A 13,339-nucleotide genomic window follows, 5' to 3' on the forward strand; every position below is an offset into this window, starting at 1 on the left:
CGTTTTTCATGACTGAAATTTGACTAAATGCAATAGAAAAACAAGAGCCATTTTTATTTTTAAAATGTGTACTTCTTTTTTTCATAAAAGAAGTTTACAGCCAGGCATGGTGGCCCACACCTTTGATGTCAGCATTCTGGAGGCATATGTAGGCGTATCACTGTGAGTCTGAGGCCAACCTATCCACATAGCAAGTTGCAGGTCAATCAGGGAGACCCTGTCTCAGAAAAACAAAACAAAACAAAAGCCCAACAAAACAAAGAGGACATTACCTAAGGAAAAAACCCAAGGTTATATTCTGGGGTCCATAAGCTTGTATACACAGTGTACCATCGGCCTCCTTCACACACAAGTGAACCCCTCCCTAATGAACACATACATATTCATATATACAGAACCATTTGTGAAAATACAGTGTGCATTTATCATTTTGCCCAGATTTTATCTCAAGGTGTAAGCTTTACCTTATGAAGGGGAAGAAATGGCCCTAGCCCATGACTAGTATATAAACAAGATAGTTTCTCATCTAGTGAATAGACAGGATTTTTTTTTAAAGTCAGTTGATCAGATCATAAGTAAATGGCCAGGAGCTCGGAAGTGCTACCTGTAGAGCTTCAAAGTGTCCATCATATCTGCAGTCATCATTTCAGGAATTAATGTCAGCCAATGTTATCATCTAAAACGTGTTTGCAGAGGTCACAAGAGGCCTGTCTGTCCACCTCCGCAACGAGAAGCAGTGACATCAAAGGGGCATGTGACAGGCTGGTTTAGGCAGTGAATTTAAGGTAGTTTGGGAGTTTTACCCACTAAGTGTGATCTCCTGACCCCTCAGATTTACAACTTTCCACTCTCTGGGCTGCAGAGAACCCCTCCTTTTCTGAGTTAATCATTTCTTTGCCATTATCTGCCAAGGGTTCTTATCTCTCTTGCTGTCACTTTATAACAGGGTCCTCTTATCAACCTGCCCAGGGTCACATGACTAGTCAAAGCCTATGGAAAGCTTCCTTTCTTCTGATTAGGAACCATCATGAAACTGGAGACATGGTTTACAGCAGGTCACTAATGCTGGAAAAAGTACAGAGTCCAGGGGAACATGGGCTCAGACCTTTCTGAATTCTGGAATTTTTCCCCCCTTTTTCTTAACTTTCACTAAGGGAATGAGGGTTACTGTAGTCTGAGGCTTCCTTCCCAAGGTCACAAAATATGACAAGCTGCAATCTTTCTCACGCTCCATGATTTCTGCTGTAAACCAAAGGACTGCCAATAATCTCGCTAAGAATGTCTGCTAGTTCCGATACTGGGGATTGTCAAGAATTTCTTAAGCATGGATTTACAGCTATTGGTAAGTAGGAAGCCACTCTCTTTATCGTCTGGCTGCTTTTGCTACTACTAATGGATTTGAGTTTTAACGCACTTCCTTTCCTATGGTAATTATTAAAAGCACACAATAAGCCCACACATATATCGTAATTTACTTTTCTTGAAGTTCAATGAAGCAAATGAGTATTTCAACACATGAATATCATTTATTGTGTCCGGTATTTGGGAATGTCATTATATTAGGTCAACTCTGCTAGAATATACAGGGATTTTTGTTTGTTTGCTTTTGTTTTTTAAGACAGGGTTATATTGTGTAGCCCTGGTTATCCTGGAACTTGCTTTGTAGACCAGGTTGGCCTCAAACTCACAGAGATCCACCTGCCTCTGTCTCCCAAGCGCTGGGATTAAAGGTTTTGCACCAGCACTGCCCAGCAGGAAATAAAGTTCTTGATCATCTACTTAACAATTGTAGATCAATTGTTGATCAGCCTTAACAATTTCTGATCATTTAGAATCAACCATACTAAGTGAAATTTTGAACAGTTTGAAACAAGCAGATGACATTAATTGGCCATGGATTAAGTGACCTACCACGAAGTTTCTCGGCATGGGGACATTTCAAGGTACTGGACAGTGAGATGTCTCATTCACTGTGAAACTGTAGGGGAAAAAATTGCCCCCTAGCAAATCAAAGTCAGTCATGAGAAATAAAGCAGACTATTGTTAAAGGGTTTCAGATGGGGGTGCACTATGAGTGTGACTTGCTCTTATCGGCACATGTCCTCCCGGGGACGAGTGGAACCTAGAACTTGGGCACTTGCTTTTTACTTACTTTTTTCCCTTCCTTCCTTCCTTCCTTCTTTCCTTCCTTTCTTCCTTCCTTCCTTCCTTCCTTCCTTCCTTCCTTCCTTCCCTTCTTCCTTATTTTTTTTTTGTTTGTTTTTTGAGTTAGGGTTTCTCTGCGTAACTTTGGAACCTGTCCTGGAACTAGCTCTGTAGACCAGGCTGGCCTCAGCCTCGAATTCAGAGATCCACCTGCCTCTGTCTTCCAAGTGCTGGGATTAAAGGCCTGTGCCTTGCCTAGAAAGGCAAGCCCTCTATCACTGTGCTACAAACCTAGACAAGTGAAGGATCTTGGGTTTTGCCATTGTTTGGAGAGTGGGTAGGAGGATTGGGGATTGGGGTTTTGTTGTTTTGTTTTCTTGTTGGACAGAGAGGGTTGTATTAAATAGCTTTGACTGTCCAGGAACCTGCCCTGTCTCCCTCCACAAAGCTAGAATTCTAGGTGTGAACCACCATGCCTGACTCATTTTTAAAAGGGCACACACACACACACACACACACACACACACACACACACACACACATTTATGTAGAGTACCAAGTTTGGTAATTTTGCCGCAATGATTACCTTCAGTTAATCCTAAATTAAAAGCAAGGGAAGCGATCTCTAGTGGGCTGTGACCTGACCGCCTTGGCTCCCTCTGGACCCGAGCCTGGGTCAGCCCTTCTCCGACATCCTTACTCCATCAGTGGTCCTCAGCCCAGGCTGTTTTGTCCTCTTCCCTGGGGGCAGTCAGCTGACTCCACCTAAAGCAGTGATTGCGGGCTTTTTTTTTTTTTTTTTTATGGTTCAGCTACGCCTTAAAGTATCAATTGAGGAAATGTTCACCAAGAAACGTTCTGTACTTAAGGAAAAAAAAAAAAAAAAACACTGGGAAGCGAGTGCCAGAGAGAGCATGTGGCTCTTCAGACGTCAGGAAAGCCGGGCACCAGAGCTTTGCAAACTTTGAGGCCACCTCTAGCAGTGCACGCGGGAACGCAGCGGGTGTGCGGACTCCCTGGCGAGACGGCGCGCGCCCGAGGCTCGCACCCGCGCAAGGCTACCCGGGCTCCGTCGCACAGGGCAGTCAGGGACAGGGAAGGCGGGCTCGGGACCACACACGTACTACCCCCGCGGGGTCCCTACTCCATAGGGATATTTAAGATGGGAAGGCAGCAAGCAGAGAGCAGACCGCAGTCGAAAAGGAGCTGTTTTCCACCCACAGCACCAGCAGCTCAAAAGCTGTTCTGGGACTGAGGCGCGCTGGAACCAAAACTGGTGGTCAGACCTCCGAGGGGCTGCTGGGATCTTAGCAGCCCAGAATAGTACCGGAGGAGCCTTGTCTGCCCTGGACCAGCTTACACTCAAACCCCAGGCTTGCCTAGGCCCTTCAGGTTGCCAGATACAAAAAGGACAAATGTCGCTAAATTTTCCCAAAGGAGTTGGGCAGGGGGCGAGGCGAGGCGGGGGTGGGGGTGGGGGTGGGGAGCTGTTAGGAAAAAAGGAAGGACAAAAAGAGGGAGGGAGAAGAGAGGGGATGGGGGTCGGGGAGAACCTTTCCTGCTTTGTCATTGCAGCCATCTAGGCATACTTCTCCTGGCTTTATAGTGGTTTGGAGGGCGTTCCAGTGGGCCATGTCTCAGCAGCTATAGGCACCCAAATGCTCATCTAGTCACCAAGGATCACTCTGGGAGTCTTGGCAGCGTGGAGCTGTCTAAAGGGCAGTGAGGCAGGAACCTGAAGAGGCTGAGCCCACTCCTGAAGGAGCCTAGACCTATCCACGAATCTTTTTCACTGCACAGGGCAGGTCCACTGAGAAGAACGGCTACCCCACCCTCGGGCAGCTGCTGTGCTTGGGTAGTTAGGAGTTGGCGAGCAGCACCAAGGTAGAGTCTAGGTGGGGTTTCCAACGCCAAGCTCAGTTCAGTTGTACATCTTTGAGACTTGAAACACAAACTCAGAAAGCAAGGAAAGACTTGGCTATGCTTTGTTCTTTATTTGACCTCTCTACCTGGCCCATGGGCTGGGGTTATCTTGAGTTCAGTCTTGGACTTGAGCTGAACTAGAGAAAGCCTCAGGAACAGACTCCCCAGGCATCAGATAGACACTTTTGTCTATTAGATAATGCCCATCATCCCAAACCCATATGGACCTATTTCTCTGCCTGATGCTCCATTGATCCTCACCCTGTTGGAAGGAAAACTTCTCTGAGAGGTTCATTTGGCTTCAAGGGAATTCAGGAGTTAGGAGACAAGGTCCTTGGGGTGGGGTGGGGTAGGGGGATATGAGCAACAGTATCTTTGTGCCTGGGAAATCCAGATAATCTGAACTCACCAGACAAGTTGATCAATGCTATGTCTTTTTTTAAAAAAATTGATATTTATTGAGCTCTACATTTTTCTCTGCTTCCCTTCCTGTCTCTCCCCTCCCTGCTTCAATCCTCCCCCAAGGTCCCCAATGCTCCCAATTTATTCAGGAGATCTTATCTTTCTCTACTTTCTACTTCCCGTGTAGATTAGATCTATGTAAGTCTCTCTTAGTGTCCGCACTGTTGTCTAAGTTCTCTGGAATTGTGTTTTGTAGGCTGGCTTTCTTTGCTTTATGTTTTAAAAACACCTATGAGTGAGTACATGTGATAATTGTCTTTCTGGGTCTGGGTCACCTCACTCAAAATAATCTTTTCTAGTTCCATCCATTTTCCTGCAAGATTCAAGCTGTCGTTATTTTTTTCTGCTGTGTAGTACTCCATAATGTAAATGTACCACATTTTCCTTATCCATTCTTCGATTGAGGGACATTTAAGTTGTTTCCAGGTTCTGGCTATGACAAACAAAGTTGCTATGAACATGGTTGAGCACATGTCCTTGTGGCACGATTGAGCATCCTTTGGATATATACCCAAAAGTGGTATTATTCTTTTTTTTTAATAGTCTTTCGGTTATATTTTGATTGATAAGCAAAGATCTCTAACTTTTAAAACTACAAATAACTTTAGCTGTCTGGCAAGCAATTTTATCTAGGGATAATGTTATGATCAATAAGGATGGTGTCTCCGGGCGGTGGTGGCACACACCTTTAATTCCAGCACTTGGGAGGCAGAGGCAGGAGGATCTCTGTGAGTTCTAGGCCAGCCTGGTCTACAAAGGGAGTTCCAGGACAGGCTCCAAAGCTACAGAGAAACCCTGTCTCGAAAGAAAAAAAAAAGAAAAAAGAAAAAAAAAAAGAAAAAAGGATGGTGTCAAGCCCTACAAGATGGACAACTTAGCTGGTGCTGCTCCCCAGAGGATCTATTTTTAGTTGTTGTAGAAGGTGAGTCCCTTCTTATTTCAACTCCTAGGCCAAGAGGAGCTTGGGTGAAGTTAGGGGAAAGAGAGCCACAGCAAGGCATGCTGCACTCCAGTCTTCCGCGCCGGTTACTCTGTGAAGCCCATTTTCTAACTAAATTATAGACTCTGAAAGTTTGCTTGCTTTACAAAAGCTCACTGAATGTCAGCAGAGTGGGCTGTAAATAGAACCTCGGAGAAGTATCTCCCATCTGCTCCCTCTCTCCCTTCCTTCCACTGGTATTCAGGGACTATGACTTGAAGTTGGCCAGACTATTCCAAAAGATGCTTATAAGTATTCCTTTGCGTCCTGTAATGGGAATCAGATTTGGATCCCAGTAGACTTCAAAGGGGTGAAATGAGGAAGAAATTGGCCATAACCTCTATGGAGGTAAAGGGAGAGGAGAAGGAAGTATTGATGGTCTTGGCCAAGGTTATTATTGTATGGCGCACTGTGGCAGTGCACATGGTCACTGCATGCCTAATAAGCTAAGGAAATTCACAGTGTCTATGCTAGTTACAGGGTCAGTATGAGGATGGTGGTGTGTCACTTGAGTGACTGTATTTAGAAAAAAATCTGGCTGGGCGGTGGTGGCACATGCCTTTAATCCCAGCACTTGGGATGCAGGTAGATGTCTGTGAGTTCGAGGCTAGCCTGGTCTAGAGAGAGAGGGAGGGGTAAATGAGAATGAATGACACTTTTATTTACTTATTTTTTGTTTTGGTTTTTGTTTTGGTGGTGTGGGCCACCAGCACCCCCTGGCTCCAGTTTTAGTTTTTTTTTTTTTTTTTTTTTTTTTTGGTTTTTCGAGACAGGGTTTCTCTAGCTTTGGAGCCTGTCCTGGAACTAGCTCTGTAGACCAGGCTGGTCTCGAACTCACAGAGATCCGCCTGCCTCTGCCTCCCAGTGCTGGGATTAAAGGCGTGCGCCACCATCGCCCGGCTACAGTTTTAGTTTTTAAACACCTTTGATAAATTCAGTGCTCTCACTCCAGTGCTGGATTCCTTGCTCAGAATCTGAACAGTGCCTTTTCCCCTCTCAGCTCAATATCACCCCCTCAAAGGACCTCTGTAGGGACACACAGAACAACCCACTCCTAGTTTCTTCTTTTCAAGACAGGGGTTTTCTGTGTAATAGCCTTGGCTGTACTTAGTGGAACTCACATTGTAGACCAGGCTGGTCTCGAACTCACAAAGATCTGCCTCCCAAGTGCCAGGATCAAAGGCGTGCACCACCACATCCAGCCATACCCACTACTAGTTCTTAAAACCTTCCAGGTTTTCTAGACCAGAAACTCTGCAAAAGACATTACTGATTTTGCCTCAAGTCTTGTTCACTCTTTCTACTCTGGTTCTCTAGGTTTTGAGATAGGTTCTCAGTGGGTAATCAATTTTAGCCTCTAAAGCTAGACAATTCTTGTTCTTCAGCCTCCTAAATTTGGGATTACTGTCTGGCCATAGCTGGTCCCTACACCCTTACTCTTTATTTTGCGATTCTGAGGATGGCACATTGATAGGAAGGTGTTGTAACAACTAAGCTGCACCCCCAGGGCCATCCCATCATCTTTTGATCTCTCTCTGTCTCTGTCTCTGTCTCTGTCTCTGTCTCTCTCTCTCTCACACACACACAAATGCTTTCTGTGTAGAGGAGCATTAATAGCCTTTGAATTGTGTACCTTTAATTGAATTGTGTACCTTTAAAATGTGTATTTATATGAGTGTTTTGCCTATATGTCTTCCTGTGTATGTGTACCTGATGCCAAACGACGGCCTCTGACCCCCTGGGACTGGAATTACAGATGGCTGTGAGATGCCATGTGGGTGCTCTGGAAAAGCAGTGTTCTTAACTGCTGGGTCACCTCCCCATTTCCGCACCCCCAACTGTGAAGCCTTTGTTAACATCCCACCTCCAAAACTATCCCTCCCTAGTTGGGTGCCCCGTGCTCAAGGGATGTCTTGGATTTTTTCACACTGCCTTTTTTAGACAAAGGTTTTTTTTTTTTTTTTTTTNTTTTTCTGGATATTCTGTTTCTTATTTGTTCAATAAAGTTTCTTTTTTTTTTTTTTTTTTTTTTTGAGACAGGGTTTCTCTGTGGCTTTGGAGCCTGTCCGTCCTGGAACTAGCTCTGTAGACCAGGCTGGTCTCGAACTCAAAGAGATCCGCCTGCCTCTGCCTCCCGAGTGCTGGGATTAAAGGTGTGCGCCACCATCGCCCAGCATAGACAAAGGGTTTAAATTGCTCTTCTCTGTATTCCCTGTACACTATGCCAATGGCTGTCTTATCTGGAGTCTCTCTCTCTTCCTGCTGCCTCTGTCTCTCCCTCCCACCCTCTCTTCTGTCTCTCTGGTGTTTTGAGCCAGGGATCCTCTGAATGGAGCCTGTCCTGGAACTGGCTCCGTAGACCAGGCTGGCCTCGAACTCAAAGAGATCCGCCTGTCTCTGGCCTCCGAGTGCTGGGCTTAAAGGCGTGCGCCACCGCCCGGCCAGGTAGTCTCAAAGTAGGGTCTCATCTGAGAAAGCAGCAGGACTCCCCCAAGGATCCTTCTTGGCTCAGGAGATCTCTTCTCTAGTCGGATACAGATGAATTGATATCTTAGCCTCGTGCTCTAAAAGACAATTTCTAGTCCTCAAGGCAGGCAGGAGAGAAACGTCAGTTGCCTAGTTTATTTCACCGCGGACCTCTTGGCCGGCTGGCGGACCGTCCTTGTCAATTCCAAGTGTTGTTTGGTCTGGTCCACATAGCCCAGGTCTTTTTCTCAACCCAAAGCTTTGGAGACCAGATCTCCTTTGAAGATGCGAGGCGCGCTTGGCCCCCGAGTTGAAGAAAGTTCCCAGTGACATCATTTTAAATATAAAGAGCCTTAAATTCCGAAAACGGAGGTCAAAATCTCCAAAAGCCCTTCCTTTCTTTCAGGGCGAGGATTGGAAGGCGTCGGGGTTGGAGGTAGAAAAGTAGGGATTACACTGACATTTGTTTGGGTTGGCATTTTCCACGCGGTAAAGCCCGGGAGGGAGTATTTATTAGAACACTCCCGCAAGGGATTGTGAATCAGTGGATTTGCCCAAAATCTGACTGGTTACCTGCCCTCCCCTCCCCCAGGGAGGGAGCGGGATGTCCACCCCCGCAGCGCGCCTGAGTTGCTAATTTGGTTCAGGCAACACAAAGGGAGTTTTAAAAACATTTTTCAAAGAGGGCGGGTGAAGGCGACTCAGTTCGAACTTATGTTTTGTTTTGCAAAGTTTCGAGGAACCGTAAGGTGCTCCACAGCCTTCAGCTGTGCTGGAACGCAGCTCAGTTCTTTTGAAAACAAAGCGCTCCGGGTGAGGGCGTGAGCCTGGGAGTTCAATCCCCAGAGCCTGCAGGCAAAATGCTGTGTTTGCTCAACTGACTTTTGCAGCTTCTGGTGGGCTTTTCAAGTGGGAGGAATGGGAAAAATAAGGAAGTTCGAGCTTCAGGAGCTGACAAATTCGTTTCTCTTTTTCCTTGGACTGTCGCGGCCAGGTGAAGAAGACTTTTAAAAAACACAAAAGCCTAGGATTCTTTCCTCGCCTGAGAAGTAAATGATACGTAGATACGTAGCTCAAGAAAGGTAACTTTCCTTGTTTCTTTTTAAAACACCACAGGAAGAGAGAGCAAGAGGGAAAGTGGGAACTGGGGAGGAAGCCTTAGACTTTTGTTTACGGGGATAAAGTTTTGCAAGTTTGTTGCTAAATTAGGTGGGTCGCTGCAAGATTCGTCTTCCCAGGTGCCCGGTAAAGCGGTGTCTGCTACTCTGCGGCAGAGCTCAGGAAATTTGAATTGGTCCTGAAAATGTTGACTTTTTTTTTCTGCTGCAGCCTGGAGTTGGGTAGGTGCTCCAGGCGGACGGGCACTTAGGTCAGGTCAAGGGTAGGCTGTTCTCCGTGTGCGCCCCACCGAGCGGCGTGACCTCGGGAAGGGAGAGGACCGGAGGAGAACCCGCGGCTCCATCCTCGTGGGTGGGGAGTGCGAGACCTCCTCATCTCCAGCCAGCTGGGTGAATGGGGCGCGCACGGCCCCGGAACGCCGAGGCTGGATAAAATATGCCAGGCCTGCGCTTCTCGCGCTCATCAAGGCTGCGGGAGCCTCCCCGAGCTATCATCCTTTGTAATTGCAACCGTCAATCAACACTTGAAGACAAAGTCAAAGCCGGGAAGGGCGAGCCCCGGAGACTACCCTTGCTGGAAAGGAGGAGGCGCGGGGGAGGGGTGAGGAGGGAGAAGTTTGCTAGAAGTTGACCCCGGAGTGCCAGAGAAATTCGGAACGCTCACGGTAGCTTTGGGGAGCTTGTCTTTAAGTATCTGCCACAAGAAGGCCGAGGTAAATTCCTACCTGGGCTTCCATAAAGAGGCTAAGTGGCCTTTGATAAAAGATAGCTCCTGCGGAGGCCCAGGTTATGATGCATTCTGGGGACCGTGTTAACCGTGGCTAGCATCCGCATTTTGGTCACAGAGGTCTTGATGTACTTTCTTTCATCCCATCTACCTCCTCTCCCCCAGCCATTTAGTCTCTTAAACCTCATTTGAAGCCACAGGCATCTTGAACCATCCCAGGTAGTGGAAGGTGGACACCCTGAGCTATGCTTCTTCGGGAACAGTCTTTGAGACCGCCGAATGCGGCCAAAGTCACGGAACAAGCTGGTCCCCTGCTTCAGCAGGGTGGCTACCACCTAACGGAATTGAAGGGTGAAGGACCGAGAGTGCGTTCGGGGTAGTGTTGACTGCATCGGGAGGTAGGACTGAGGGCTGGGAAGGAGCAGGGAAGCTTGATTCCCTCACCCCTCCTTCAGCGTGAGGCTCTGCCACTCCCCCCATACTTGAGGACCGACTCGGGGAAACCGTGAGCTTGCCTTTGAATTCTGAGGAAACCCAGCTCCCGCAGATTTCCCCACCTTGAAAACCGCCGGCGGCGGTGGTTTTAGACCCTGGAAATCTGAAATGAGGCTGATTCTAGGTAACTCGTTCTACTGTGGAGGTGGTGGGTGTCAGAGTTCCCTTGGTTTCTAGGAAAATTCTGTCGGGTGTGTGAGTGTGTGTGTGTGTGTGTGTGTGACTATAAAGTTCTGAGTGACCTGGTAGTAACTATAGAGACCATAGACCAGGCTGAACTTCGAACTTAACAGAGGTCCTCCTGCCTCTGCCTCCCAAGTGCTGGGATTAAAGATGGGGAGGTAGGTACAACACCTGGCAGAAAGGCAATTTCTCCATTCTTCAGATCTCTACCCCTTAGAAGCACTTAGTTGGCTGCTAGACAGAGGCTCTGCTTAGCCAAGATCCTCAGACCTAGGGAAGGCCAGAAGCACAACTTTAATGTCCAAGGCCAGATTCTTTTCAATACTTTATTCCCTGTCCTCCCCCGCCCCCATTTGTGAGGCTTTTTCTTTGAAAGTCTACCAGTGGGAAGATATGAAAGCCCCCTTTGACCTTTGGCACCCATCACCCTGTCTTTGGAAGAAGTGCTGGAGTGGGAGGACCACAAATTGAGCTGGAGGTGAGGAAGCCACTAACTTGGCCTAAGCAAGTCCTTTCTGGCCCAGAAGTGCCACCACAAAGATCACCTCACTGGGTCAGCCTCAGCTTCTGGTTCTGGCTTTTCTCTCTCTCTCTCTCTCTCTCTCTCTCTCTCTCTCTCTCTCTCTCTCTCGTTCCTTTTCCTTTCTTTCCTTGCCTTTTCTTTCTTTTGCCACAATAAGATCACAAGGGTCTGCCAGAGTTTTATTCCAGTTTCCTGAAAGTCTGGGAGCCCTCTCTGGTACCCCAAAGTGCAGACCAAGCTGGAGCCCTGCATTCTTTCTTGGCTGGTGGGTAGAAAGATAATGAACAATAGAACTCTGAGAGTTGCAGCAAGTGGAAGCTGTTTTAAAAACTTTGAAATAAAACTGGTTTCTTAAGTTTGCCGGAACTCCAAAGTAAGGCAGGCGCTGAGTAATGATTTGAGCCTGGAGATTTGCTCCCTTTCTGAACTATGTAAGAATATGTATCTGTAATTCAAAGTGATGTCTTAAATAACGGGCAATAGTGAAAGTGTATTGACATTGTGACTTGATACTAACATGAAAACTTGAGCCTAATGATCACTAATACAAGCAAATTCAGCCCTCTCCCCCATACAAACTAAATGGCAGTCCCCCTCAAGTTTTGTAGCTAGAAGGGACTTGCTTGGGTCACATTGGTTTTCTAAGATCCCTAAAGATGCTGCAAAAACTGGAAATTAAACAATTTGGATTCTGAATATATATAAACAAAAAGATAAATCAATTTAGAGAGTCAATATATTTGAATTGCCAGCCAACAGTGGATAGCCATCTCAAATAAAAATGTAAGCGATGATGGGAATAATTTCATATTCATTAACTACTAGACTGGGCAGTTGATGCGATCTCTATGTTATTTAAATAGAATAAATTCAAATCTTTTGAGATTCAAATTCACCCCCTTGTGGGTGGACTCTGATAATTGCCCAGTTGCATGGCAGACCCTGGATATAGAGCTTTTGCGCGTGTCTTGGAGGCTAGGGAGAATGTTTTTCATCTTGTTGGGATCTGAAAACTTTGAAGATGTGGCTGGACTGGTGGCTTAAGAGCTTGCATAACAGATGGTTCTTTTAAACTTTTTCTTTAAAACATGCTGCCTTGGAGGCGTCGCGTGGATGAGCCCCACCAAAGGGACTTTAAAGGCCGGGGCTGATCTCTCCATCCTGCGTGGAAACGCAGCTCTCACTGAAATCAGGAAGTCTTTCACCAAAATAATCTTGGACTCAATTGAAGTGTTTTTCATAAGCGGGGAGCAGGGCTGGAGAGCAGCCTGGGCAAGCAGGAGTGGCTGTCATTTACTCAAAGTCTATGCAAGTGAGAGAAATCTCAGTGACTTTAGTTGTCCCCAAAGTGAGTTCTTTAGGGCCCAGCCACTCCTGGTGTGCCTCTCAGATTTCTGTGCGCAAGGAGGACCTTGATAGCGGGATCAACCACCCTCCATTTATAAATTCAACATACTTTTTATTTTCTAGGTGCTTTAAGTGGGCACTTCACTCCTATCGGGTCTCTTCTTCCTCACACTCACGCGAGGACCACCGACACTCCTACACCCCAAACCTTCTCCTTGCCTCCCCTCAGCTCTTTTAAATGGCCTCTCAGCCTTCACATCCTTGTCAGCTTTGCTCGGACACAGGTCGCTTCTCCTTAGCTAGAAACCTAGTAGCATTTACATTCCCCCCCCCTCCCGCCCCAGGCCACGATGAGGTGGGAGTAGATTAAGGCGGGGTGAAGAGGTTGGGGCAGGCACCGAGGCCAGAGCTTCCTTATTGGCTAGCCACTAGTGTCCGACTTGAGTCCGGAACCTGCATCCCCATTCACTGTCTCACCTCTCACCCCCCCCCCCCTTACCTCTCTTCTCCTGTGGGTCTTCCCCTTTCCTCCCGGCACTGTCACCCTCGGGGCTGGAAAGGGCGGCTCTCGACCCGAGGGGAGTGGAAGGTTGGAACTTCAGAACTCCACTGTTTGTGTTAGCCTGTGAGCAAGCAAGGGAGACAGAGAGCTGAAGGAGATAGGGGAAAGGGGCGGAGAAGAGAGGAGAGGACAGTAGAGGTGGGGAGAGAAGTGTGGAGAAAGAGAGAGAGCGAGAGAGAGACCCCTGCCGATCCTGAGCCAGAGGGCGGGTGCAGGGAGGGGAAGGAGTCCTGGAGCCATTCAGCCGCCGCAGCCGTAGCAGCTGGCGGCCGCCTCTGCTGCCCTCCGGAGCGCGGCGCGCACAGATCGCTGTCCCGGGCAGCAGCGCCGCCCTGACCATCGCTAGAATCCCGTAGCAGGACGCGCTCTTCTTAGTGTGGCTTGGTAGCGGGGATCTCCCGCAGGCAGC

The 13,339-nt window shown here is 47.6% G+C and overlaps 1 protein-coding gene across 3 annotated transcripts in view; it reads left to right on the plus strand.

The window, feature by feature from the left end:
- Window positions 1-1,019: 1,019 nt before the first annotated feature.
- Nr5a2 (nuclear receptor subfamily 5 group A member 2) overlaps window positions 1,020-13,339 on the plus strand; it is a 126,057-nt gene continuing 113,737 nt past the window's right edge. Inside the window, exons 1-2 of one of the 3 annotated variants that reach the window (XM_050147683.1) lie at window positions 1,020-1,342; window positions 8,970-9,057. Coding sequence is in view for 1 of the 3 variants with exons in the window: in XM_050147682.1 (XP_050003639.1) it covers window positions 1,279-1,342 (64 nt within the window). In the remaining 2 variants the exon portion in view is untranslated. Of the gene's footprint in view, window positions 1,343-8,969; window positions 9,058-12,834; window positions 12,958-13,339 lie in introns of those variants that run through there. The other 2 variants (XM_050147682.1, XM_050147684.1) reach the window with 2 other exon arrangements.

Source organism: Alexandromys fortis, unplaced genomic scaffold (genome assembly GCF_014885135.2).
Source record: "Alexandromys fortis isolate MF-2015 unplaced genomic scaffold, M_Fortis_MF-2015_v1.1 scaffold_58, whole genome shotgun sequence".
NCBI classification, from domain to species: Eukaryota; Metazoa; Chordata; class Mammalia; order Rodentia; family Cricetidae; genus Alexandromys; species Alexandromys fortis.